The 25,003-nt window shown below is 38.5% G+C and overlaps 1 protein-coding gene across 2 annotated transcripts in view; it reads left to right on the top strand.

Moving 5' to 3' along the window:
* Window positions 1–25,003, top strand: part of TEX10 (testis expressed 10) — a 55,959-nt gene that overhangs the window by 29,475 nt on the left and 1,481 nt on the right. For both annotated transcript variants that reach the window (XM_068194389.1, XM_068194382.1), the window contains exons 12-15: window positions 8,552–8,640; window positions 9,791–9,924; window positions 21,695–21,775; window positions 24,229–24,410. In XM_068194389.1, the coding sequence (XP_068050490.1) occupies window positions 8,552–8,640; window positions 9,791–9,924; window positions 21,695–21,775; window positions 24,229–24,410 (486 nt within the window). The remainder of the gene's footprint in view (window positions 1–8,551; window positions 8,641–9,790; window positions 9,925–21,694; window positions 21,776–24,228; window positions 24,411–25,003) is intronic.

Below are 25,003 nucleotides of genomic sequence, written 5' to 3'. Positions count from 1 at the left end.
GTACTACCTGGAGCTCAGTTGGTCTGAATGATGAGATGGGTATACGGTTAGAGAAGTATTCAAAGATTCAATTCTTTGGTTTGTTGTTTTGGTGTTTTTTTTTTTTTTTTTTAGCAATTTCAGCATAATTTTGTGACAGCATGGTTTCCTGTCTTTTTCAGAACTGATATGAAAACTGAGAGTGCTGATCCTCATTAGCAGTAGAACTCAAAACTGATTTGATTAAGTTGATGCAGGGACATGAGTTTATACTTTATTGCAGTTGCATTTCAATCTGACAGAAATTATTTTTCATTAAAGCTGAATGGGAATAAACTGTGCCAAAGCTGAGATAAATATTGGCACAGAGCTTTTTAATGTTTGAAAAGAACGCGTTTTATGGAAGTGCAAGTACATGCCTACACTGGGAGAAAATGTTTTATCTTTTTCTTCCATAAAGGTGCAACAGTCTTGGTTTGGTACTTGTATGTGATTTTGCTCCTTTCAATGTGTTTTGTTGTTTATACACACAGTTCCTGACAATGATGATATGGAACTGTTTGGGATGTACTGTAACATACTTCCGATGCTCATAGGTAATGCCATAAGTGATCCATTACCTCATATTTGACAGGTGTTTTTGCATGTAAGCACTATTTTCAGTGGCAGTCAGACAATGCAGCTGTCATTACACAGCTGGCTGGCTGTAAGACATGTGGAGTTCCTAACAGTCCTGTGAAAGGGCTGGCTAGGAGACACACATGTACAGTGTTGTCCCAATGTGGGTTTATCAGCAGAGCAGTGTTTCTGGGCTCAGACAGTGGCCCCTGGGCACTGTGCTGAAGGATTTGAATGGGTCTTCTAGAGCTGAGGGAAAGATGCTGCAGTATGTGCGTGGTCTCCCACTTCTGATGTGTACTGATCAGTAGCTGAGCAGTTCTGTGTTGATAGATCAATTCTGGGCTGATGTTAAATTTCCTGTGTTGAGAGGCCATAGGTAGCACAGGTCATAAAAGATAGGAAGCCAGAAGAAACAAGGAAGCCTTTTCTCTGCACTTTGCTGTGTATCAGTCAAGATTTTTTTTCTCAATGCAATTTCTGGTTGATCACAATGGAAGTTTCACAAGTGGTAAAGGAGTGCTGTTCTACATATCTATGGCCCTGGGTTGTGAAAAACTCAGGCCTGTTTCATGCAGTGGAAACAACTCTTTATGATCTTTGGTTGCAGTCTGATTATTTTGGCTACTGGGGAACAAGCACTTCACTTCTCATGTTTCCAAGGCCTTAACTGATCTCCTGGGTATGCCAAAAGAGCTGCTCTGCTGTATCCTGAGGAGCTGCAGAACAAGAGAACGTGGGAGGTGCTGATGTGTCATTTCCACTGTTAGGTAGATAAAGTGATCAAATTGCTTTGTCAAGAGACAAAAATGTCACGGTAGCCTTGATTTACTTACACTTCTGAGTACTTTTGTATACAGATAATGTGAATGCTTGTGGACTTCTGTCATCTCTCTTTCTGGGTTGTACCTTCGTAGTCACCAGTGATGTCTGTCGTCTGTTCTATGAGCTGATCAGTTCTACCCACTATCTCCTGCCTTTAAACCAGTTATATCTTGATACAAGGACCTTTGTTCCTACCCTGAGGCAGCTTAGATTTCTGGAATTTTTTTCCTAAGTGTTACAGGGTCTTTCATATTCGTGTGCAGCTACCATTAACAAGATTTCTAAGAGATGCATCTTGCAAAAATTCTTTTCAGAAACCGTTCTGTCTGTTCCCAAGTGTGACACAGGTGTTCATGTGCCAGCACATTTCATCCATTGTTACAGTGTTAATTTGCCTGGTGCAGGCACTGATGTTACAGACCTTACCCACACCCAAATGCTGAAAACATCCCAGCATTTGTCACTCCATACTCTTGCAGGTGTCGGGGAAGTTCTCCGGTATCAGATTGCTCACAACTGCTAGTTCAGTTCATTCTTGCCTTCCCTTGGAGTTCTTTTGCAAGGTGAATGCCATCTCATCCTGGTAATTCCCTTCTGGTCTGTTGGGTTTTGTAATATTTTCTGCAGCTGCTTGCAGTTACAACAGGATATCTTGAGGAGTTGTTCTGGGATGGGAACCAGAACAGTTTCTTCTCTGGTGATCAGAGATGGGCAGAGTCCCAGCAGAGAGCTGCTGTCCTAGAGCCTTTTCCTGCTTGATTGCCATCTTCATGCAATGGCTGTCTGCTGGGTGTACAGAATCTCAGGAAGTTTTCTGTTCCTGATGTGTTTGAAGGACAATTTAATAATAAATTATTAATAGTATCTTGGTTAAAGCACTTGCTGAGGTTGTGGAAAGTCTGTGTTCACTGTATTCATCTGAAGGGGAGATTGAATTCCTATTTCCTAACACAGTGACTTAGTCATTGAACTACTTTGAGGATTTGTACTTAATCATTTTATTAAATTTGATTAAATTTTCAAAGAGTTGAGGCCTAGAATGCAGTTAGGTTTTTTCAAGAAATGAGTGAATCAGCTGCTGACTGTGCCTGTGACTGTTTAAATGTTCTGTGTGGAACAAAAGTATCAGTGAAAGAAATAGATGGGAAACTCCTTTTACAATGATTTTATAACTAGAATTAATAAAAACAGTTGTGGGAGGGCTTGGTTTAAATCTTTTATCAGTGGTTGATAAATCAATTTAAAGTAGGGTCACTTAGTACAGTACAAGTTGTGTATTTCAGGCTGTTGTCTTGCCAGTGTTCAGATAATTCTGTAAAGCTTTGGGAATGCTAGGTATTCCCAATGATGGTACTGGGAGCATTTTCCTGGAAGGTGAGGGAATTGGATTTTATTTTCCATGAACAATAAACACAAACCTTGACCTTGCACTTCTCTATTGTCATAACCCTCACATTTATGAACAAAAGAGTGATAGTATTAATGCCTCAGAACTGTGAATCTTGCATTTGCTTTTTTATGTTTTACTTTAAAAATACTTGGAGACTGAACTCGGGTTTAAAATTAGTCACAGGTTTTTTTTTCAATTTTATTGCTAAAAAACATAAAATCAAAACCCACCCCAATCCAAATTCTAAGGAAAACTTGCTTAGCAGGTGCTAGACAGGTGAATTGCTGTCTGTGCTAGAGTTTGAGCAGCGTGTTTTATATGAGGACAGGTGGAATGATAATTTCTAAAATGAGTGCAGCAAGCTTCATCAGAGTTCTTCTACTAGAGAACTCTAAATTACCCAAAGACTCCTTGTGCCCATATAAGCCAAAATCAACATCTTAAACCTGAACCTTAAATCAATTAGTAGTGTGAAAAAATGCATATTTTATGATTGGCTTTTTGCAAATATTAAATTGAATACTATATGTATTATGTTATATTGATTAGAAGTGCTGTATTAACATTTTAATAGTATGGTAAATATAGTTTTGTAGTTAAAATAGAACCTATGTGAGTGGGGCTTTTTTATTAGCTCAAGCAAGAGATGAGATAATCAAGAAACTCTTCTCACAGAGATGGCAGTGATGGGGGCCCATAAAGAATTACTGCCTCCTTATCGAAAAAGACAAACATTCTTCCACCTTCTCTCCGTCTTTATGGAACCACCAGGATTAAGGGGAAGAAGTTGACAAAAACCAGAAAAGTTCTTAATTTGCAAGGAATTTATGCATCATGTATGAGATATATGAATATGCAACAGGCTATTGCTTTTAAAGATTATTCCTTTGTTCACAAGGCATGCTTATCGGGCTTAAGTGCCCGAGAGCATCTGGATGCCCGTAATTCTTAGCTTTTTATTGTCTTGTAATTGTCCTAACTCTAAATTTTTATTACTCTAATTATATTACTATTTTTATAACTATTTTATTATTATTAAACTTCTAAAATTTTAAAAACTAAGTGATTGGTGTTTTTCACAGTAGCTAGTTTAGGTCAGGAAGCACAGAGAGATAATAGTCTGCAGTTGAGGAATAACTACTTGTGCACAAACTGCAGTTGTTTTATTTTGCAGCTGTGTGATATAGCCAACGTGAAAATAACAGCCCATGAACAAAAGTAGTGAAGTCCATCTGGAGTTAAAAGTTTGCAGCAAGTGATAAAAGGAATGCACTGCAAACTTGCTTAGACTGAGAAATATTTTCTCTGCTAATGACAAGAGAAGCAGTATTTTTTAAGTTAATTAGATTCAGCTCTTTTTTTTTAATACCATTTGGTGTACAGAGCAGGTTACCTAAAGGTGCAATTCTAAACCTCAAAAGAGAAGTTCCCACAGAGAGCCGGTGACCTTATGGAAATTACAAGATGTAATTCATCACAGTTAATGTGGGTTTGGACTACATGACTGGAGAGGTCTCACTCATATGCAGTTTGATAACAGGTTCCCATTGTGAGTAATAATTTATACAAAAAAGAGAAATTATAATATGCTTATAACCTCTCTTCCATATATAAAGCAGATAATTTTTTTAGTTAGATGTCTGACATGTAATCTACAAGCATCTTGAAAATATATTTTCAAAGTGCATACGGTCCCCAGTTATTCATGGTAGTCTTAATATATTAAACTAAGATTTAAAAAATAGTTTTAAGGTACATCAACATCTGCTCTAGAAAGGAATCTCTCTTGTTCTGTGTTCTTTACCTTATTTTTTATTTTCTTTAATGTGAACTTGAAAATTGAGCAGCTTTAACAAATGTCTACATTATAGGCACTTGGGTTCTAAGGTAATTGAAGTGCTGACATCTGGTTAGACTTGTATTTAAACAAGCTTCTATGCTGTAATGCTGCTCTGTTTGTGTTGGTATTATTAGAAAGACATTGGTTTTGGTCTTAATTTGTTGTGAGATTCTCATGTGGTGTTTCAATTACACGATTTCATGTTTTTTCTCCATCCTGCTTTCTGTACTGAGTACATGATGAACACTGAAGGAGCATTTACTTCATGGTACAGTTTGGCCTTGTTTCAATAGGAAGCTCCATGTTTTCTCTATTGTATTAGGTCTCACTTGGAAAACAAAGGGATTCCCTCCCCCTGCCCCCACCCAGGAAAGTTTTTTGTTGGGCTCAAGTAATTTTCACAGCTGCAGGAGATGGGAAGGTGATGTTTTTCCCAGTTTAAAGATGAGGAACTGAGGCAAGGAAAAGGTGTAGGCAGAAGTATGTAGACGTAAGTACCTGATAACTTTAGGAATTCCATATGAAACATTTGGGCTCTGATTTTTCAGAGCATCTTCTGTCTTGAAAACAATAAATTGACCTCAAAATCACTGTACGTTCACTGGAGAAGTAGAGATCAGATGGGTGCTGCTCTTAGAAATAATTGAAATTGTATCTCTCCACAGCTGTTAGTGGCATTTTAATCTTTTAATCACTGTTGAGCTGTTGCAGGACTATGGGATAACTAGCTGAAAAAAAGGGATGAGAGAAGCTTCCAGTATGACTAATGTGAGTTTATTCTGTCCTGTAGTAAAAAAAAAAAAAATCTGATACTTGAAGAAATGTATTACCACTGACTTCTCCAGTTTTAAGAAGTATTTATCTCGCATCTTGTATAACCTACCTGAATTTGTGAGCTAATACTTTCTTCTACCTTTTTAATTATGCCTCATACACTGTGCACAATATAGATGATGCAATAAATAAGGCAGGGGCAGGTCAGACTATGGTATCCTTCATGGTGTAATCCTGATTGATCCATTCATCCATGACTTGAATGAGACATAGATTTTTTTTAAGAGAAAATATGACACATAATATTATCATACTCTAAGGTGTATGCACAGAGAGGCCAAGCTGAAGATCAGAGGTGACCTTCTACGCCAGTTTCTAAATTTAAGACTAGATTATTTTTAACCTTATTGCTCTTTTAACATTGAGGCTGCTTCTGTGCATGGACTAGCTTTCACTTACTGAGAAAGTAAACTGCAGCTGAATTTGGGGATCTTGATTTTGTGCATGTGTGACTCAGCATAGCTCTGCTTATAGAGATTAATCTTAAATTAAACCATTTAATAGCTCTGTCAAGGGTTTGTTCCTTATGCTGCCTCCATGTTCCCAGGGCTGAACTGCAGGGATTCTCTCTACTTCCTCTTATGTCTGTATCAGTGGCCCTTAGCCTTTCTCTTAGGATGCTTAACATGCTTGTCCTGTTTGTGAGTTGGTAGATGTGTGGGAAAACAAAACTGATGAAGTGTTTGATTTCCGGATGTTTAGCAATAAGCTTTGGAATTACTTTTCCTGTCCGGGTTTCTCCTGAACCTATTGCAGTTTCTGCTTGCTAACCTGCAGTGAATCTTGAGTTTTTGTTCAGTCTCTTCTGGAGGTTATGTAAAATTCTTGCTTGCCCTAGTCCTATTGTAAGGAAATCAAAGCATCTACTAAGTGTTGCATACGGAAATGGAATTTTTCCAATATGGAAAAATATTTTTTATTTTATTATTTTAAACCAGATTCTAACAAGATTTGTCATGCAAGTCCCTGCTTCCTGAATTGGAGCTTATCACATGTTCTTTCTTTCTCTTTTCCTACCCAAGATTTATTTATTTTCACATTTGTCTGATTGCCTTTGCAGCTTCTCATCTGTTGTTATCTCTCCCAGCCTCTTGCATTCCCACCTTTTTGCTCATTGGTTGCATCAGTTTGAATTTCTGTGTCTAGTCTAGCAAGTGCTAAACACTCTTGAATCTCTCTCCATGCTCCTCAATGCTTATTTTGGTAAAAAGAGTGACCTCAAGTCAGAATCATGGTCTCTCTGCATCAGATTTAGGGAGGTTCTTCTGCTGTGCTGAATAGGACATGAATTTAACTCTCTCTTCTGGTGTATGGATCTGATTCCTGTGTGAATATCCACCTTTTGGAGGGAAGTAGTGGCAAGAGCTCTTGCTGATTTAGTTGAATATGTGTGAAGTTTCGTCCATGCTGTAATGAATGGGACTGGGACCTACTTGGAAGGATGGAAAAAATTCACCATTCTCCTGGGAGACCATTGGCCGTGGCCAAGGGATTTGTCCTGGGAGAACTTGGCAGCCAAGTAGCAGCCTTAGGTCTGGGGAGGGATTGAGGGACAGTGGGTTAAGAAAAGGAAGTAGTGAGCCAGGCCTCAGGGCAGGACCAAAGGCCTGCTAGGAACCAGAGGGGAGCACACAGAGCTGCCTGCACTTGCAGAGTCACTGCATCACCTGAAATATGGCAAATCCCTGCTGCCAAGCATTAAGAATTCAGTGTGAAACGGGAGCTTTATTTAATAAAGCCTTATTTTGTGCTCTCTCACCCATGGTTTTTGCCTCCCTAGAATTAACTATATTCTACATGGTAGTCTGATGGAATCTTGAAATTTTTCTTTAATTTAAAGAAATTCTGAAATTCCTGGCTTTTTCTCCTTTCTTTTCTAATAACTCCAGACACGTGCATATTCTAGCTGTCATTTTTGTGGATGCTGAAATATGGATGGATTTTTGTAGGTGGCAAAATGTATATGCCTGGCACAAAAGTATTCCAAATTTGATATTTTTGCTCCCAAAGCACGGAGCTGTAAAAAATTCCTGCATAACAAGCTCTCCAGAATTTTGTTACCCATGAGCTAAGCCATTTTGGCTGTTGGCACAGAGAAATTAGGGGAAAAAAATGATCTGAGGCAGATAGTTGGCTTGGAAAATTGAATTCAGAAGCCCTGAAATTTCACAAGATTGTAAGAGTGGAAAGCAGCAATCTCTTACAGCAAAGATCCATAGTCTGCAGTGCCTGTGCCAAAAGCAGCATACAAGGCAATTTGAATAATATGCATTTTTGTATAAAGTGATGTGGGTCTGAGCTGCAGCCTTGTGAGGAAAACATGTGTGAGATGTCCTTGTTCCCAGCTCCTGGCTTCCTCCTGGTTCAGCACTGGCACATGGGCCAGACTCTGCCATTAGGTGGTCACTGGTGTCTGTTTGCTCCGAGTTTCCCCAAGCACTGGCTTCTAATTTGAGCCACCCAAGCAGGCTGGTGCTCCACTTGTTCCAGATTGCCCTTGAGATGGAAAGTGTCAGGCAGCTATGATAACGGGTTTGCTCCTGTCTTTGCATATTGCTCCTTTTTGTGTTCTAAATCTCCAGCTAACTTTTTGACTTAGCTGTGTTTAATAGTTTCAGCAGTTCTGAAAGAGATGCTGAGATTGATTTCAGATGGGGTTTGTTGCTTGTGTATAAATAGTAGTGGATATGATTAAAAATATAGCCCAGCAGTTGTAATAAAAAGACTTTTACCAAGTTGGGGAAACAAAATTAGTTCAATTTACGGTGTCATCACTGTGCTGAAGATTATACCAGTATTAATGAAAAATTGCTATCTCAGTTAATTTAAGCATCTCATCTGAGCAACCTATGGCCATGCAGGAATACAAAGTTCATTGTGTCTTGTCTTTAAAAGAGCTCGTTCTGGTTTTGAAGCTATTTAAAATGCTATTCTAACAACAATTAGAAACAGGAATGCTAAAACTGTAGCAATTTAGGCATGCTGATTGATTGTATTGTGCTGGTAGGTTGTGAATTCTTAATTATATGGCTTTTAATAAACTGTCTGCTATTGGTTTTGTGTAGATCATCCTTTGCAGGCTGGAAGTGCCAAGTGCAGGATAATTCAGTGAATGATGTGGACTATTTCAGCTTCTTGTTTTCAACCCTTATAGGTAATCCATATGAATGTAATAATTCAGAATTAACAAAATGAAATTTGTTTTGATAGTCAATTACTGAATTTAATTTCGAGTAAATGGTTTAATAAGTACTTCCTGAAAGTAATTCTAATCTTGTTATATATTTTTGACATGAGATTTTATTTTTTTGATCTGATTTTTACACTCTACTTTTACACTTTTCCATTTGGGCTGGATATTTGCATACTTTTTTTTTAATTCTAGCAACTTTTTCAGGAAAGTATGAGGAAAACCTAAATTTAGCATATGACATAGACAAGTTTTTTTTTCCTAGCTTGAAGTAAATGCCTTTTTTTGGCTCATAACAATAAAAATGAGTGCCTCTGGGATTTCCTATGAACGTGCTTACGCTCTTAAAAACATTCCATCAGAATAAAGTAATCAAAGTACATTAAAGTGGGCTGGCCAAGGTCAGTGTGTGAGCAGAGCTACTTCTGCTACTCTGTTCTTACTCAGCTATAAAAATAGTTGCATTCTGTGGTGATGCAACTTTGGGAAGTTACAATGCTTAAAATGGTGTAATATTGCTGAGAAGTAACTCCCACTAACTTGTGCTGTGGTAAAAAGTAGTGTGCTTTCTTTATCACCTTGGTTATTTATAATGTTCATCTACTTTGTTTTTGAAAATTACCTTTTTTTTCCTAAAATGGTAAAAAGAGTGCTAAACTGATAGCAGAGAAAATGAAAGCAAAGCCCAAGTAACTCTTGTGGAGTGGTCATACTGTTTTACTAAAACATCTAATACCTGTCTGCCAAATTATACTTTTTTTTACCCTGAGGTTATATTACTTATTACTGAGTTATTGTGAGCACATGAAGTAGTTTGCATTATACCAATTTTTGTTATTTTTTTAAAGATACATGTATTGAAAATAGCTTAACACTGGCCTCTTAAAGTTTTTTGTATCACTTTGTAGTGTTATTGGATTTAAAAATATTTTTATTTTCTGTCAAAAGTCAAAATTTGTACTTTGATATACTCAGTTTATTAAACCAAGCAAGAGCTTTTAAGAAAAAATTATGTTGATATAGTGTAAAAGACAGTGTTTGTGAATGATGCTGTTGAAGTAGAACACTGTTTGGCTTGTTTTGTGATACTGTTGTACTGCTTCTTCTTCCCCAGGGTTTTCAAGAGAGGAGCTGACTAGTCTCCAGGGCATTAGAGGAAAACCACACATTAGCCAGACACAGCTTTCACCTATCCGTCTTTACCTAACTGATCTGGACCAGTTTTTACACCACTGGGCTGTGACAGAGGTAATACATCAACCCTAATTCTAAATGACAGCATACAAACTCTGAGTGCTCTCCATCCCTTTTCCACAGATGGCTAAATCCTGTTGTGATTTGAGTTGAAAAAAGAATGAAAAATATAAAAGCTGTCGAACAGCCAACATTTTTCTACAGCCATCAGATAATATTTTGAAGGAAGCTGCTTTAAAATTTAAATGTTTAGACACATAGTTTGTAATGTAATACTCAAGGAACAAATTGGTAGAAACCTTGGTGGAAATTCTTAAGCACTAATATTAGGACCAGCAATATATTTTGGCTATCAAAAACAATTTAATTGTAAAAATACTAATTCTAAAGAGTTTTCCTGGAGAATAAGTGCCACTATTAATTAAGAGGCATTTGCATTAAATAAAATTTGAACTTTGAAGCAATATTTAGTTGACATTAGTCAGTATTTTGAATAATTCCTGATTAGTTAACCAAAATATGCGGGGCTTAGAAACTTCACTCTGAATTCAGTACCTAACATCATAAGAGCTGAAAACTTAATTTGATTGTTGGTTCTAAAAGGGATTTGAGCCACCAGATTTTATTCAAAACAAGTGCATTAGCTGTCGTTCTGCATCAACTCTTTTTATTGTTTAGCTCACCAGAAACCACTTTAAGGCGTAAAATCATGTTGTAGTGACGTGCCAGTTTGACAGTGTTTATGAAGTCGTAGCCTGAATTCAGAAAGAAGAGCGAACAGAAGGTTTTAGTTGTATGTTTTTTCATTCAAGAAAGCAATATAGGAGATGTTTTCTACTTCATAGTGTTTAAATGATAATGTTTTGAAATTGATGATAGTCTGAAATACACATTGAATGTGTGCTGCTATGTATTAGAAAGTATTTTAAGCAGGGCTGTTGTTTGCTACCATGACTCACACATTTTTAGGTGCCCTGCCTTCAGTCATTCAACCTGTGGAGCAGTTGAACTTTCTGATTAGTTTTGCTTTGTTTCTTCTGGACAGTAATGAAGGGTTTTCTCACCAAAATACCTTTACCTTTCTCCAGTATGGAGGGATCAGAATGCTCTCTTACCTGTTGCTCTGTGAATGCACAGAGTGATTTAATTGTTTCTCAGAGTTAGCATAATCCCATACAGCATTTGAAGGATTTATGTACACTTTACCTGTTTCTAAAAATGTCACCTTTAGTGTTTTCTCCTTCCTCTTCTTGTTTCTATTCCATAAAGCTTTCAAAGTTGACAGTGAAATAGGACTGTTTTCACAAAGGGAACAGTGAAGTAGTTTGATTTCTTTTTTGTGCCTTTGGTTCCTGGTTGCAAGTTTGAGTCTCTTCTCCCACAATCTTCAGTGTTTGGTGCTGTCAAGGAGAGTCAGTATTTTCAGAAACTTGAGATTCATACTTGTTAAAGTACCTTTTCTCAGGAAAGAGACAAGGTGCTCTCCCAGGTTGTTAGAAGGGGATGGTGGTCAGTAAGCAAAGAGCTGGATATCCTTGGTTAGTAATGAAAGACGATTTGGACATCCTGTGGAGCACTGCACTACTTCTGCACTTATGTGTCAGCCCAAAGTCTTTTCTGGAGACTTTTATCAAAAAGAATAGGAGCAAAAATCCCATGCATCAAAAATCTGTGTGAATGATGAGACCTTCTAGACCCAGCTGATTTTGTAGGCTCTTAACCAAAGAGAGTTCTGAACTTGCGTTTTCCCAGTGAGGGTGATCAAATACTGGAAGGAGTAGTCTAGAGACATTTTGGTTCCCGTCTATGGGTGTACTCAAAACCAGGCTGGACACAGTGCCGGGTGACTTGCCGCAGATGACTCCACTTGAGCAGGAGCCTTGGATTAGAGGAACTTGAGGGTATTCCTTCCAGCTCTAAGGATTCTGTGATTATTTGAAAACTCCTTCTGTAAAGAACCAGGTATTTTGTTTCACCATCAACAAATCTCTTTGCTTTTTAGACAAAATCTCTTTTTTTGCTTTTTTAGACAAAACGGAATTCACTGTATGAGTAAGGGTTTGTTGTTTTCTTTTATTTGGTAGGTTTGTTTCACTTATATTTATCTAAAAGTCAAACTGCTCCCATTAAAGGCTTGCTAGGTACTGCAGTGCTGTTTGGGGTGTTCCCCCCAGGTTTGCCAGGTTTTTTTTTTCCCATGGAATTTTGGGAACAAAAAAGTAGGGGCACCTCTTCAGTAGCTTGTTTTCATACTGGAGAAAAATCAATATAATCCTGCCTCTGATCTGGTAATAATGGTGGCATATCTGGTTGTGTTACAATGAGAAGTGATCATTGGTATTGAGGCAACTACTTCATTTTATGAGTTGCAGAATTCCATTCATTTTTCACTCGGTTTGGATTTCAGATGCAGTCATAGATATGGTAAATAAAGCATAAACAAAACCACGCAGAAGCTCTTCAGCGTTTAGATTACTTTTTTCTTGGTGTTTAAATATCTATTACAGCACTGTGTTCTTTAAGTTTTGGGGGTTTTATCTTTTCCTTGTATGAGTACCATTCTCCAGCCTCAAACATGTTGACCAATATGCTATACAATGCTCAGTGTCTGAAAAAAATATTCTGGGGATTGTAGTCCATTAAAACCTTGGAATTTGGAGTCTGGACAATTCTTTAAAATCAAGGAGGTAAAGAAGGAAAAAAAAAAAAAAGAAAAAGGCAGGCTTGTTATAAACCTTTGCATTCAAGATTTGCCACAAGCTGCACAGGAATACTTTTTGTAGATCAAGTAGTTTTCACTAGGTACTGAACAAGTTAATGTGCGCTCCAAAGGGAAAAAAATACCTAATTGACAACAACAAAAAAATCCAGCCAAAAAAGCAAACCCCAGAGCTGCAGGCTCTGGGGAGAAGAAAACTGCCAGCAAAATCATGAGGCTCTCCTAGGTGTCTAGAAAGACAGTGTGATATGAGGGTTCTGTGAGCATTGAGTGTGAGGGAGGTAGGTTTGGAGACTGCCTTCTTCCAGGTGGAGATAGTGAGATAGAATTTTGGAGTCAAAATATTTTTAGCTGTGGCAGAAAATTGCTTTATTTAGATATAGAAGTGCTATAGGAAATAATAAACCACAGCTTGAATTAGTCATGCTTTTGGTGGAATTCGGTATAGTGCAGAGCTTCTGAATGCTAACCTTTCATCTGTTCCCTTGCTGGATAAGGAAGTTTGTAGTGCTGCTGTAATGTTAAGCAAAATGTTTGTAGTAATTTTAAATACCTGCTAAATGAGAACAGTATTCGTTGGCTGCAGACCAAGCCTCCACTCTGTGTTGAGAATTGTTTCTTTAAGAGTTCTCATTATGTAGTTGTAATTCAGGATTTCCTCTTAATGGAAAAGTATTTTAATGTGGGTAAAAATAAATAAGGAACTATGATCAGAATCAGAATTGGATGGCCTGGTTTCCTATCAATAAATGAGACTAGTGATCAGATTCTTATTAGTCCTTCCACCATCTTCTTTCATTTCTTCCACCTTTAGTTTAGTCTAAACCATTGTTAGTTTTTAGCTCTCTGCTGAAAAGAATAAAGTTGCAAATACTAATTCCCTATAAGTTCTGTGAAAATAAGCAGGTGGAAGAGAAAAATCTCTACATTAGTGCAGGGTGGGTTATAACTGTTCCAGCATTCTGCTAGGCAGCACCCAGCCTGCAGGGGCTGTCGCTTGGCTGGCAGGGTGTTGGGGTTGTGAGGAAGCAGCAGCCAGGGTGGTGGGACTGAAGAAGGGTCCCAGGTGTGAATTTGCAGGCCACAGCTTGTTGGCCTTGCTGCTCACTGCTCAACTTTGTTTTCCAGTGCAGGGGAAGGCAGTCCCACCTTCCTGTCCATAGATGTGCAATGGGTGATGTGTGTTTCTAAGGACAAAGAGCTGGAAGAGGGAATTTCATGTATAATGTATGCCTGCCAGAGAGTCAGGAGAAAAAGCAGTGTGCCTCTGGAGAAAGGGCAACTTCTGGAAAGGAAAATAATAACTTGAGGCATTTTCAAGCAGCAGTTTGGACTTCTGGAGTGTTAGTATGGCCAGGGCACTTGGTAGCATGTGGATAACAGTAACAAATGCACTTGTGATAGGAAGTAGTGCTTTTAGGTAGTTTTTAACAAAACCTGTTTTCAGATAGATATTGTTTGTAAATTACTTTTCTTTTGGCTAGAGAGTGGTTTGGAATTGGAATTGTGGCGATCTGAAACCATGTTTGGGTTTTTTTTTTGTTTTGTTTTGGTTTTGTTTTTTTTTGGGGGGGGGAGGGGGGTTGGTATTTTGGTTTTTGTTGGGTTTTTTTGTTTGGGTTTTTTTTTTTTTTGGGTTGGGTTTTTTTGGAAGCTTGTAAAAAGTGGTGGTTTTCCGTTAAGAAGCAGTGCTTCAGAAAAGTGTCTCTTTAAATGCTGCTTTGCATAACTCTAAAGGTTAATCTTCATGATTTGTCTAAAAGAGATGTTAAATGTGGGAACTTTGGTTCCTTTTCTGGAGGAACTTCTGCTTAAAATTACTTCTGTCTTGTTGAAGCCAATTATTTAAAATCACCCCCCTGTAGTTGAAATAAATGGGACTCCAGAATAAATGATTGCAGCCTGAGGGAAGAGCTTCAGCCTTGGCTCATTTTAACTGTGCCCATAGTGTTTGTCAGTGATATTGTTCACTCTCCTGTAATTGAATTGCTCTGCCAGGATCGAATGAAAAAGTGCCCACAGAAATGAAGCGTTTAACAAGGTAACAGTGTATACATGGTAATTTCTGTTGTAATATTTGATTTTTTTGATGGTTGAACATTTCAGAGGGGGAAAGCAAATGATAATTTGAGGGTTTGCTTGAAGTCGAGATTCCAGAGCTGTATCGAGCCCACAGCTGACTCGAAGAAATAAAACATTCAACTAATTGTTTAAAATGTTTAAGAGCAAACACTAGGGAAGGTCAGCTGCTTTTAAAAGCAGACTTGAATTCAAAAACTTGGAGATACATGTAGTGTAATACACTAATCCATGTCCAAACCTGTTCAGTCTTATAAGTGAAACACAGTTGGGAAGGCTGGATCTGCACAGATGTGCTATGAAAAAATTACAGCAAATCAATAAAGATAGCAAGTCATTGCATATAAATTAAAAGCCCTGCCAAGGATGTTTGTCTTGAGAAGTAAATGGTGGTATTGTAGTCCTGTAGCTTAATTTGAAGCAGAGATTAATGCTTAAAAAAAACTCAAAAGATTTTTACAATTTAGATTTTTGTATTGAAGTTCCTGAAAGATTTCAGCTTGTTGTCTTTATTGAGATTTACAGGTTAAAGTTACATTAGGGAGAAAAGGCAGCTGAGGGTTAAAAAAACTTCCTTCTAAATAAAATTCCTTCTAAACTAGGAATATGGTACAATTTTAATCTTCTGTAAGGATGACAAAAAGTTTGGTATAAGTCCATTAGTGTTTAGTAAAGCTACATCCTATCCCAGCTTTAATGTTTAGAGATGAAAATAATTATTACCTTGGAAAGTAGTGCAAAGTCCAGAGGAACAGAGGGGAAAGAATTTAAGTAAAAGGAATGCCTCCTAAAATTAATAAAGATCTTTTTCAAAAGTCTCTTTCATAAGATGTAAAACTTAAACCCAAAGCAAACAAAAAAGCACCAAAACTGGCCCCCACCAGTAAAACACAAACAGTAAAACACAAACTTCCAGAAAATCTAAGCTGATCTTCAGCCCAGTGCTCCATTGTACCTGCATCATATACTTCCAGCATATCTTGTAACACCTGGGAGCTCACCTGCAGTGTTACTGCACATAACTAGCATGAATTTACAGCTCCACAGGTACTGTGCATTGCGCTTTATATTCAAATTCTGGCTTGTGATACCTAACCTAAGTTTGCTTAGAAGGAGAGGCTTTGTGGGACAAGAGCTGAGTGTCAGGTTTTCTGTGTTTTCAAGTCCTTTAGTTTGTAGAAGAGGCAGGCAGGTGAATTTGGAGACTTCAGCATCAGATGTTCCTTTGAATGTCCTGCATGTAGTCTGACGAGGAGGCATCCAGAGGAGGAGCACTTGGCTGTGGTGACATTTTATAGCTGTGAGGAAGCTGCAGAGCCATGAAAGAAGGGCCTATTATGGCTGCAAGAGGATGAAACAAAAGCTGTTTTGTGGTGTCCTTTCTTTGTTAGTAAGATGGCTCTGAGAAGAGAACCCGACCTGTGATGTTCTTCAGGTATGGCTTTGTCTACTTTTGGATAGCACAGTGGTTTTTCAGCTTAAACCCTGGTTTTGCTAATAACAGTGTTTTCAGAAATGCCTCTCGCTTAGAGAACCAGAGTGATTGTCTCTACCCCTCTCTGCCTTGTAGCACCAAATTTTGCTGGTATGCAGACTTCCAACACATGATCAAGTTGTTGCACAGGAGGTGAGCTGGGGTGCTTGCTATTCAGGTATTTGTGTCCAGTGGCAAACAGAGATAACTTCACTTAGTTTAATTGATTCTCAAATACAGATTTTTTTATTAGACCCCATGTCACAGCCAAGGAGCCTGCAGCCAAGCAAGCGTCACAGTTAGCAAATGCAAACTGAGTTTGTGTGCTGCAGTTATACTGACCAGGACATGAACTGTATGTCATAATTCTTCTAAGTCTTTGGAAATAGCAAGTGTCTATATGTGGGACACCATATATGTTCTTAAGCATTTGTAATTCTTAAATAAGTTTTTGCATTCCTGTTTTGCTACCCCAAATGTAAAATTAGCCCAATAGTGTGGTTTTTTCACTTGTTGCTCACCTGTGTAATGTTCTCCTGCAGACTCTGTTCCTTTTTGGCTATTTCTTTTTTTAACTTAGGTTTTGTTTTGTTTTATTGTGAGTGTGTAGGGGTTTCATGTGGAGGTTTTTATGGGGTTTTGTGAGGTTTTTTTTTTTTTCTCGAGTCAGTGAATCGGGAATATCTTTCATATCCGCCCCTGTGAGCTTACCCAAGGCAGATGAACAAAGATCTCTTGTTGTACGCAGCTTTCTCAACAACTCAGGGCACTGTTAATACTGCCCTGTCAAATCAATTTATTTCAGAAAGAGAAGCAGCACCTGTCAAGGGAGTACAGTGTCTGATAAGTGAGAGTGCTTCGGGGGAGCTGGCCAAGCTTCAGAAGCCAAGCTTCATTGCCTGCCCCATCACCTGAAAACTTCTCGTTTTCTACGCTCCGCACTAACATGTTACTCTGGATACAGTCCTGCTCCAAACAGGCATTTCACAAGGGCTGGGGAATTCACTGCAGAACATCCTGTTACATTTTAGTTATCCGTGTCTGAGGTCCATATCAATGGGAGTTGAAAAATATATTTTAAAGTTCACCTTAGTTTATAATATCTGGTGTGTGCCAACTTTCTTTTTTTAATCAAATCTTTTCTTAGTGAGTCTAAACATGCCACACAGTGGCATGCTAAAATACTCGCTCCATTATCATTCCTTCTTGCTTGGGTTCCTCTCTGTGCTCCTGCTTGTGTGTGTCTTCAGAGGAAGGTGAGTATTTTTCTTTGAAAAAAGAGTACTTTGCAGCATGACTAAACTTGAAATAATACAAAAATTTTCTCTGGACAGTTGCTGATTAGTAGTTTCCTTGAGACTTTGAATCGGGATTCTTTTGTGTTACAGGAAGCATCAAGGGAGTGGGAACAGTTCAGTAATGAACAAAACATTAGTCTCAGTTCATCAGGTGTGCTTGTTCCTGTTGCCATGAGGGCTCATACTGAGACTGGGCTTCCTTGGGTCATCCCAACTCTGTCTTCTGGAGGCAAGAGCATCTTAGAGATGAACAACATTAAACTGATGAATTCCTCTGATTCTGCATTAGACCTGTGAAAAGCCCATGTGGGATTGCATTGTCAGGCAGGGGGGCTTTCAGTGGCAAAAATGCTTTTAACTCATTCAGTTGAGGTAAGATACTCCATGGCATCAGGATCTCCAAAAAATCTGGGTCAGGCTGTGCTTCTGAGGGGCCTTTCCAGTCTTTTTTTTGGGTTTTTGGTTGGTTTTTTTTTTTTTTTTAATTTTTTTGTTTGGGGTTGTTTGTTTTGTTTTGTGGTAGTTTTTTGTTGTTGTTTTTTTTTCTTCCCTGTTGTGGTTGGCTGCTGTTGGAGTTTGTCTTCAGTGTGGCCAGCAAGGAGGCCCCTGTAGTAATGACTTCCCAAAGCACCAGTAGGGAACCTGCTGTTGCAGTTGTGTGGCTCTTGATACTTAGGCTTGTCTGATCAATAGGGTTTGGTTTGAAAATCTGCCAGTGGATTACAGGGCCTGTAGCACTTGCTGCATAATGCTAACAGATAATCCCTGTATTTAAGAGAATGCTTTTCTTTCAGCTAATTTATTCAAGTGAACATTCAAACAAAATTTAAATGAAAAGAAAAAAAAAATACCCCAACAAAATGTCTAAACCTAAGCCAAACCTCTTATAAAATACTTGCCTCAAAAAGAAAAAACTCACCCCTTCCTGATCAAAATTGCCTGTTCTCAGTCCATTCACTTCAGGATTGCTCTGAAACAAAACTACTCTGGCTTTGGTCCAAAATCAATCTATGAATGTGCCAAAAATGTGATAAATGCTAATCAAATGTAATGTAATGAATCAGCTGTGACATTTTATTATGGAAATTAAAAATCATGCAAAACCTTGCCTAAGGAAAATAAATTGTCAGGGAAAATACTAATTTTCATGTGATAATTAAGTTTTCTTTTCCTTTCATTTCCATGTCTAAAAACGTTTCAGTTACACTTTTTATAACAGGCATTTGGTATGAAAGCCATTTCAAGCAGGATTTAATTTATGGAATTGAAAAGAATCGCCTCTCCCCCTTAATTGCAGGAAAACAGAAGTGATGTGGGGAATGGTGGTGCTGTTTTGAGGGTCAGAAAGGTCTAAAAGATTGAAAAATCAACTTGCACTTTACCATAAGTCTTCTAAGGAATTATGCTGCTGTTCAGTGGTGCCTGTTTTCCTTGCCATTCAGGAAGAATTTTGAGTGTGGGCATATCGTACCTGTAATGAAATGCCCCTGTAATTTGTCCCCTCAGGGAGAGCCTCAGTGCATGGTGGGCTTGCTGCAGGGACATAGTCCTAAGGGTGAAATATTAATAATGAATCTGTATTTTTGTTGGGTGGGCCTGGTGGATTTGCCTTCAAGGTCTTTAATTTGTGGGTCTGTACTGAATCAAAAGGGGATCTCTCTGGCATACTGTGTCTGGTGTGATGTATTCACAACCATATGGTAAGCCCCTTTGTAAAGTGCCCAAGCTCTGCCCTATGAGCAACAAATGTCTCCTACATTTTCCCCTTTCATAATAATCCTTCCCAATTTCCATCTCATCTGCATTTCCAGCCAGCCATGATCATTGTTATGTTTGGTTACATTTGTTTTGGTGCAGCATTTTCTGCCACTTTGTAAGTGACAATGAGATCCCTTCTTGGGTGTCACTTTGCCAGCCCAGGCAGGTTCAGTTCTTTGCACTGACACCAGTAAGACAGGATCTCTCTTTGTGCAATTTTTGTGTCTGGTTGGTTTGAATTTGCCTTTCCTGAAAATGAGTGGCTCCTACTTGCACAGTATGTCAGAAATGGTCTAATTATAAGATCTTACAGAGTAGTATTGAAGAGATGATCCTTATTCTGTCTGCACACTTCTCTTGGAAATATCTTTATTTTTACATCCTGAAGTAACATTTGCCTGTTTTGTGGTGGTATCACAACCACTTGTGGTCAGCTGTTAAGAATTTCCTCCTCATTTCCAACTGGTAAAACTCACAGCTTCATGCAGAAGTTTTTATTAGTCTCCAGGCAAATGACCCACCACTTTTTTTCACTGAATTTTTTTCTGTAGCTGTTACTCATCAAACCTGTGGGATCTTTTCCATAGGTTAGTCCAGTCCTCCTGCCTTGGCAGGGTTTCTCAGCTTGGAGCTGTCATCCAACAGATTTCATCACTGCAGCTTTACCTTTTGTCTAAGTGCTGCTCATTAAAATACCAGGTCAGATTGGTGTCACAGTTGTCTTTGACATGACAGTCCCCAGTAATAACCTCTGTTGCAGCTTGACTTTATTCCTTGATACTACTAATAACACAGATGTTTTGAGGCGATTTCTTGGGAATATTCCAGAGTACTTAATATTTTATCACTTTCAAATTGCAGAGGACAAAAGCCCTACTATATTTAGGATGGTGTACTCAGTTTTAATAATATTGTTTCATTAGAAAGTAAATGTATAGTAAAAGTATTCAGTGCAAGAATATCTATGAAATTGCCTTTAAATCGTCCTGCTAGTCAAACGAAACACTTGCAATACACCTGTGATACTGATTAACGTGAGCAATGTCCTGACAGCCCAACAATGTTATGTGCCACAAGGCAGATGTGTTAAGGATCTCCTGAATTTGGCTGGCATAAGCAGGGCTAAAAACAGATGTGATGTGTAATTTTGGAAAAAGCTGAGTGTACTTCTGTATCACCACAAATGGTGGCTCTTTCTGATTAAACTAGCGCTGGCATCCACATTACTTAGGGCTGAGTTTTCATACCATTGGACCTTGAGCTAATGGTTCTTTCCTTAACCTTTCCCATCCTCCAGCTGCAAATCTTGTGGGCTATTATTTTTCACACAACACGGTTGATATTTTCTGTTTTGTCATTATCTCGTTTGGGTGTCTTGACCTGCCTAATTCAACTAAAGTCTCAAAACCAAAACACTACCACGGAATTTAATCCCTCAGGTCAGATCCTCCAGTGCAAGTTCTCTTTAGATTTTGAATCTTGAGGCGTCTTAGAGGAATGTGTTTTGCTTAGTTGAGATATTTGTAAAACTCATGGACTTGAATTCTTTCGTCCTTCAAACATCTTATCTTGTTATTCTCTGATTCCCTTAATCACAAAGGGAAGATTCCATTCCTCATGTATTGGTTCTTCCATCTTCCTTGTCCTTAGCAGGACATCACAATTGCTCGTGGTCTGATAAAGCACTTGGGATGTGCATGTTGGCTTTTCCAGAGGCTTTAGTTGCCACTCTGGTGAGATAAGCAGTGAGTGTAAACAGAGAGGGGGCATCCAAGCTCTCCAACTAGTTTGTAAATTATTGGAATAGAGAGGAAGGAAAAGAGGAACAGAGAAAGCCATCTAACTGAGGATTGCAGTACAGCTTACCAGCAGTTCTACTGGACCTCTGGTTTCTTTACCCTATCCAGGAGACATAGAACATTTCATGGTAGTTTGCTAGTGTCTGATTATATAAGCACCAGAAAGTATTATGCATTTTATAAAACAAGATTTCCCATTGTAGTATTACATTTTGCATAATTTTTGAATGTGAAATTTTTTGCAGTGAAGAGGAAAATATGTTGAAAATGGATCTTCGCTACATTATTCTTTGTTATATTACTTTTCTCTTTCACTGTGACCCCTCTGTTTCATGCTTGATACAGTTATTTGGGAGATTGTTTTCTGAAATTCTTCAGCTCTGAGGAAAGGCATTTGGAGGCTTGGTGTGGCAGTCTAGCTTGATAGAGTATTTTTGGCCTTCTATCACAGAGGTAGAATGCAGAGAGCCTTTCCCAAAAAACCTAATGGTGTAGAACATCATCTTTTTAAGCACGGAACAATTTATGTTAACAGTGCTACTCTTCTACACTAGAAAGAATCAGTACTTTGAGACAAAGCTGCTGCATGTCCCAGTAGGTTCTTTGGATTTAGGTCTTTAGCAAAGTATGACTGCACAGTGAGTGATTGCTGGTTGCATTTGGAGTGCTTAAATATAACTTTGTTTTATTAAAACAGGTGATCTGTCACAACTTGTCCACTATACCTTCACAAAGTCAGTGTTTTGACATTCTCCAGACTGGTATCTGTAAATATCTGGTAAGTACTATTTTATCTTCTACATTAAAACTTCCTTGTGATAAATTTGCTAGCAGTCTTATTAATCCTCAAATCCACTTATCCTGTGTATTTAATGTATATTTTGAAAAAGCTTTAAACAAGATTTGGAGGAGTTTAAAAAATACATAATAACTTGGTATCTGAACTTATATGGGTAATTTTGCTCAGATTTGTGAATACTTGAGCCTGTCTTCAAGGCAGTTTGTCCATAAATGAAACACTTCTTGGTTTGATTTGCTTTTCAAAAGAGCAACCAGCAGCTTTAGATGAGTTTTTTTTTACTTCATCTATGTATATAAGTATCTAAATAATGCCAAGATGATGGATGCCAGGTTCTATGTGGTGCTAAGCAATAGGACAAGAGGCAACAGGCAGAAACTGATGCTCAAGAAGCTCCACCTGAATGTGAGGAAGAACTTCTTTACTGTGTGGTTGACTGTGCTCTGAACAGATTGCTCACAGATGATGTGGAGTCTCCCTCACTGGAGATACTCAAGAACTATCTGGACACAATCCTGTGCTATGTGTTTTGGGATGACCCTGCTTGAGCAGAGCAGGGAGGTTGGACCAGATGACCACTGTGGTCCCAACCTGACCCATTCTGTAAAACCCATGGGTTTTACAGCCTGTCTTCTAATCCTGAACATGCCTGAGCTGAAGATGGGGATGGCAAAGCCAGAGCTGGTTAACACAGTGGTCAGGGACAGAATCTGCAGTTCCCTGTGATGCTGCCTGATGAGAGGGAGGACCACAAGGTCTGCCCCTGCCCTCCTGTCAGGGTGGTTCTGTGATCTAACCAGGGTCTGCCATTCCCTGCTTGGAGCCATACTGAGAAGTTATTAGACCAAAGCTTCCATAGGGAGTAGCTTACCTATAACCATAGTCTGGATTTTTAGGGGTGGATGTTGATTTAAATCAACTTTTAAAAAGGCTTATATGTTCTACTGCCTTGTTCCTTTGAGAGCAAACCATTAAGTGGGTTTTTATGGTTGGCAAGGCTGCTGCCCAAGGTCTCCAACTGGCTGCTGACACCTCTCAGGGAGCAAAGTCACCATGGAGGCAACATCCTATATGGGAATTTATCTGAGCAGCCTCATCTACTGGACTTGTATAAATAGAAATGTCTCTGTTCTTGTCATCTTTCAGACTGGCTGACCAGCACATTCCATCAGTAGTGTTGGCCCAGTTGGTCTTCAGGATGGTTCTTCATATCCATCTAGATCACTGCCATTATTTCTTACTTACGGTTGATCAGGAACAATGTTACTCATTTTAACTGTTTGGTGCCTCAGTGTCCTTAGTATTCAGCAGGGTCGTGGTGACAGCTGCAATCCCACCTTTTGTCAGGCAAGACCATCATCATCCTCCTGCCTCTGCACCTGACTGGTACAGGGTCAGCCTGGGACAGCAATCTGTGCTCGTGGCCTTGAAATACATCTGATGCCTTAGGCTGGAAGGATTTAAAAGTTTTAACTTATAGTTGTTCTGTACCTCTTACCTCTCACAAGTAATGGTATGAATGAAATACATTTCACATTTCTGTAGCTTGAACTTCATTGATCTTTTTTCTAAACATTTCTAAAAGAAACAGCTGACCTTGTTAAGTGAACCAACTCCCTCTGTCAGCTTAAAACAGTGTACATGTAGGTGAGCAAATTAGACTACTCTCAAGCTCCTTAAATAATTCTTTAAAGGTAAATGGTGCCACACTAGCAGTGCATGATTTTTTTATGGCTTTTCAAGACAAAAATCTAGGATACTTACTCTATAGTACTTCAAAATTTAAACTGCTTTCTAATTTACTGCCTCTGCAAAAACCAAGAATTTTTTTCTAAATTATTTCTCATGCCTATAAAATCCTTACTCAAGATGATGCTTTCTCTAACAACAGCAGAGCATCACCCCATTTTGGGCTCACCACATATTTCATCAGCTTTGATTTACCTTAGTTCAAAAAGCTCCTGTTGGGCTTCAAAGGAGACTCACCCTGGTGACAATCCAGTAGAAGCTTTCCTTTCTGTAGCATAAATCAGTTTCCTTCTACCTCAGTGACTGCTAACTGCCATTTCAAGACTCAGAAGGCCTTCCCAGTCCCATGATATATGCTTAAAAGGAAAGACCTGTTCTGCCCAGAAGATTGTGCCTGCACTGTCATTCAGAGCAAAGCTCAAAGCAGTGCTCTGTTCTGCAAATATGTTTGAGATGAGTGTTTGTTTAGAAGGCATGGAATGAAGATGTCAATTTAACCTTCTGTTGGTATGGGTGGTAATTTATTGGGAAAGCGGGGATTTGAAAAAATGCAATGGTCTGTAGAGTTTGAACAGAAACAAAGTAATACATGTCACCATAGGAAAGCTGTAGGTTTGCTTGTATCCCAGCAAAAAATCTTTTGTATAAAGAGTTGTTGGTTTCTTTGTCTCATTTTAATACAGGTTGGATTGGTTGTAATACCCGATAGCACAGCTGGATCTGTTCTGTGTGCCATAAATAAGCTCTTGGATCAAGCCTGCATCATAAGTGAAAACCTGCACAGGTTCTTGGCCTCTTGTTGTTACAGTCTTCTGTACTTTCTGCTAACTATAGACAGAGAGGATGCAGAACATTTACAGAAAAGGTAAAGCTGTTCTTCTTACCATCTGGCCTCTATCTTTGCAGCCACAAGTATTTAGAGATGTGAAATGAAAGGATACCCCCCTCCCCCAGAAGTTTTTTTCCTGTCTCTCTTTTGCTTACTTCAAATCAGTACTCAGATTTAAGAAAAACACCTGCAAAGTTACCAGGAATTACTTAAAACAGCATCTGAAGAAGGTTTCATCTCAAATTGTTCTACTTGGATGCCAAAACCATCCTGATTTTGTAAAGTTGGATATTTATACCTTAATCTTTACCCTTAAGCTTCATGAGATACATTGAAAAGCACCATGCAAAGGATTTGGCCTTATGAGTACTCTTAACTGATCTGATGTTTCAGTTTTAATACTTCCCAGGCATCATTACATAGACTGCAAAGCCATTTGATTTAAAAAACCCAAAAGCTATAGATAACGAGTTCAAACAAATTCACCCGAAACGCAGGAATGTCTTTAAACAGGTCATACTTTTCCATATACAAAAAAGTTGTTAAAAGCTTCCTGAAAATTCAAAGCCCAAGTCCTCCTTCTCTTACTGTATTTAATGACTTGCATATCACAAATAGCTGAATCCATT

The sequence above is a fragment of the Anomalospiza imberbis genome, chromosome 1, assembly GCF_031753505.1.
Source record: "Anomalospiza imberbis isolate Cuckoo-Finch-1a 21T00152 chromosome 1, ASM3175350v1, whole genome shotgun sequence".
NCBI classification, from domain to species: Eukaryota; Metazoa; Chordata; class Aves; order Passeriformes; family Viduidae; genus Anomalospiza; species Anomalospiza imberbis.
Note: the sequence above shows the minus strand (reverse complement) of the source record. Positions and strands in the feature narration are given on the sequence as shown.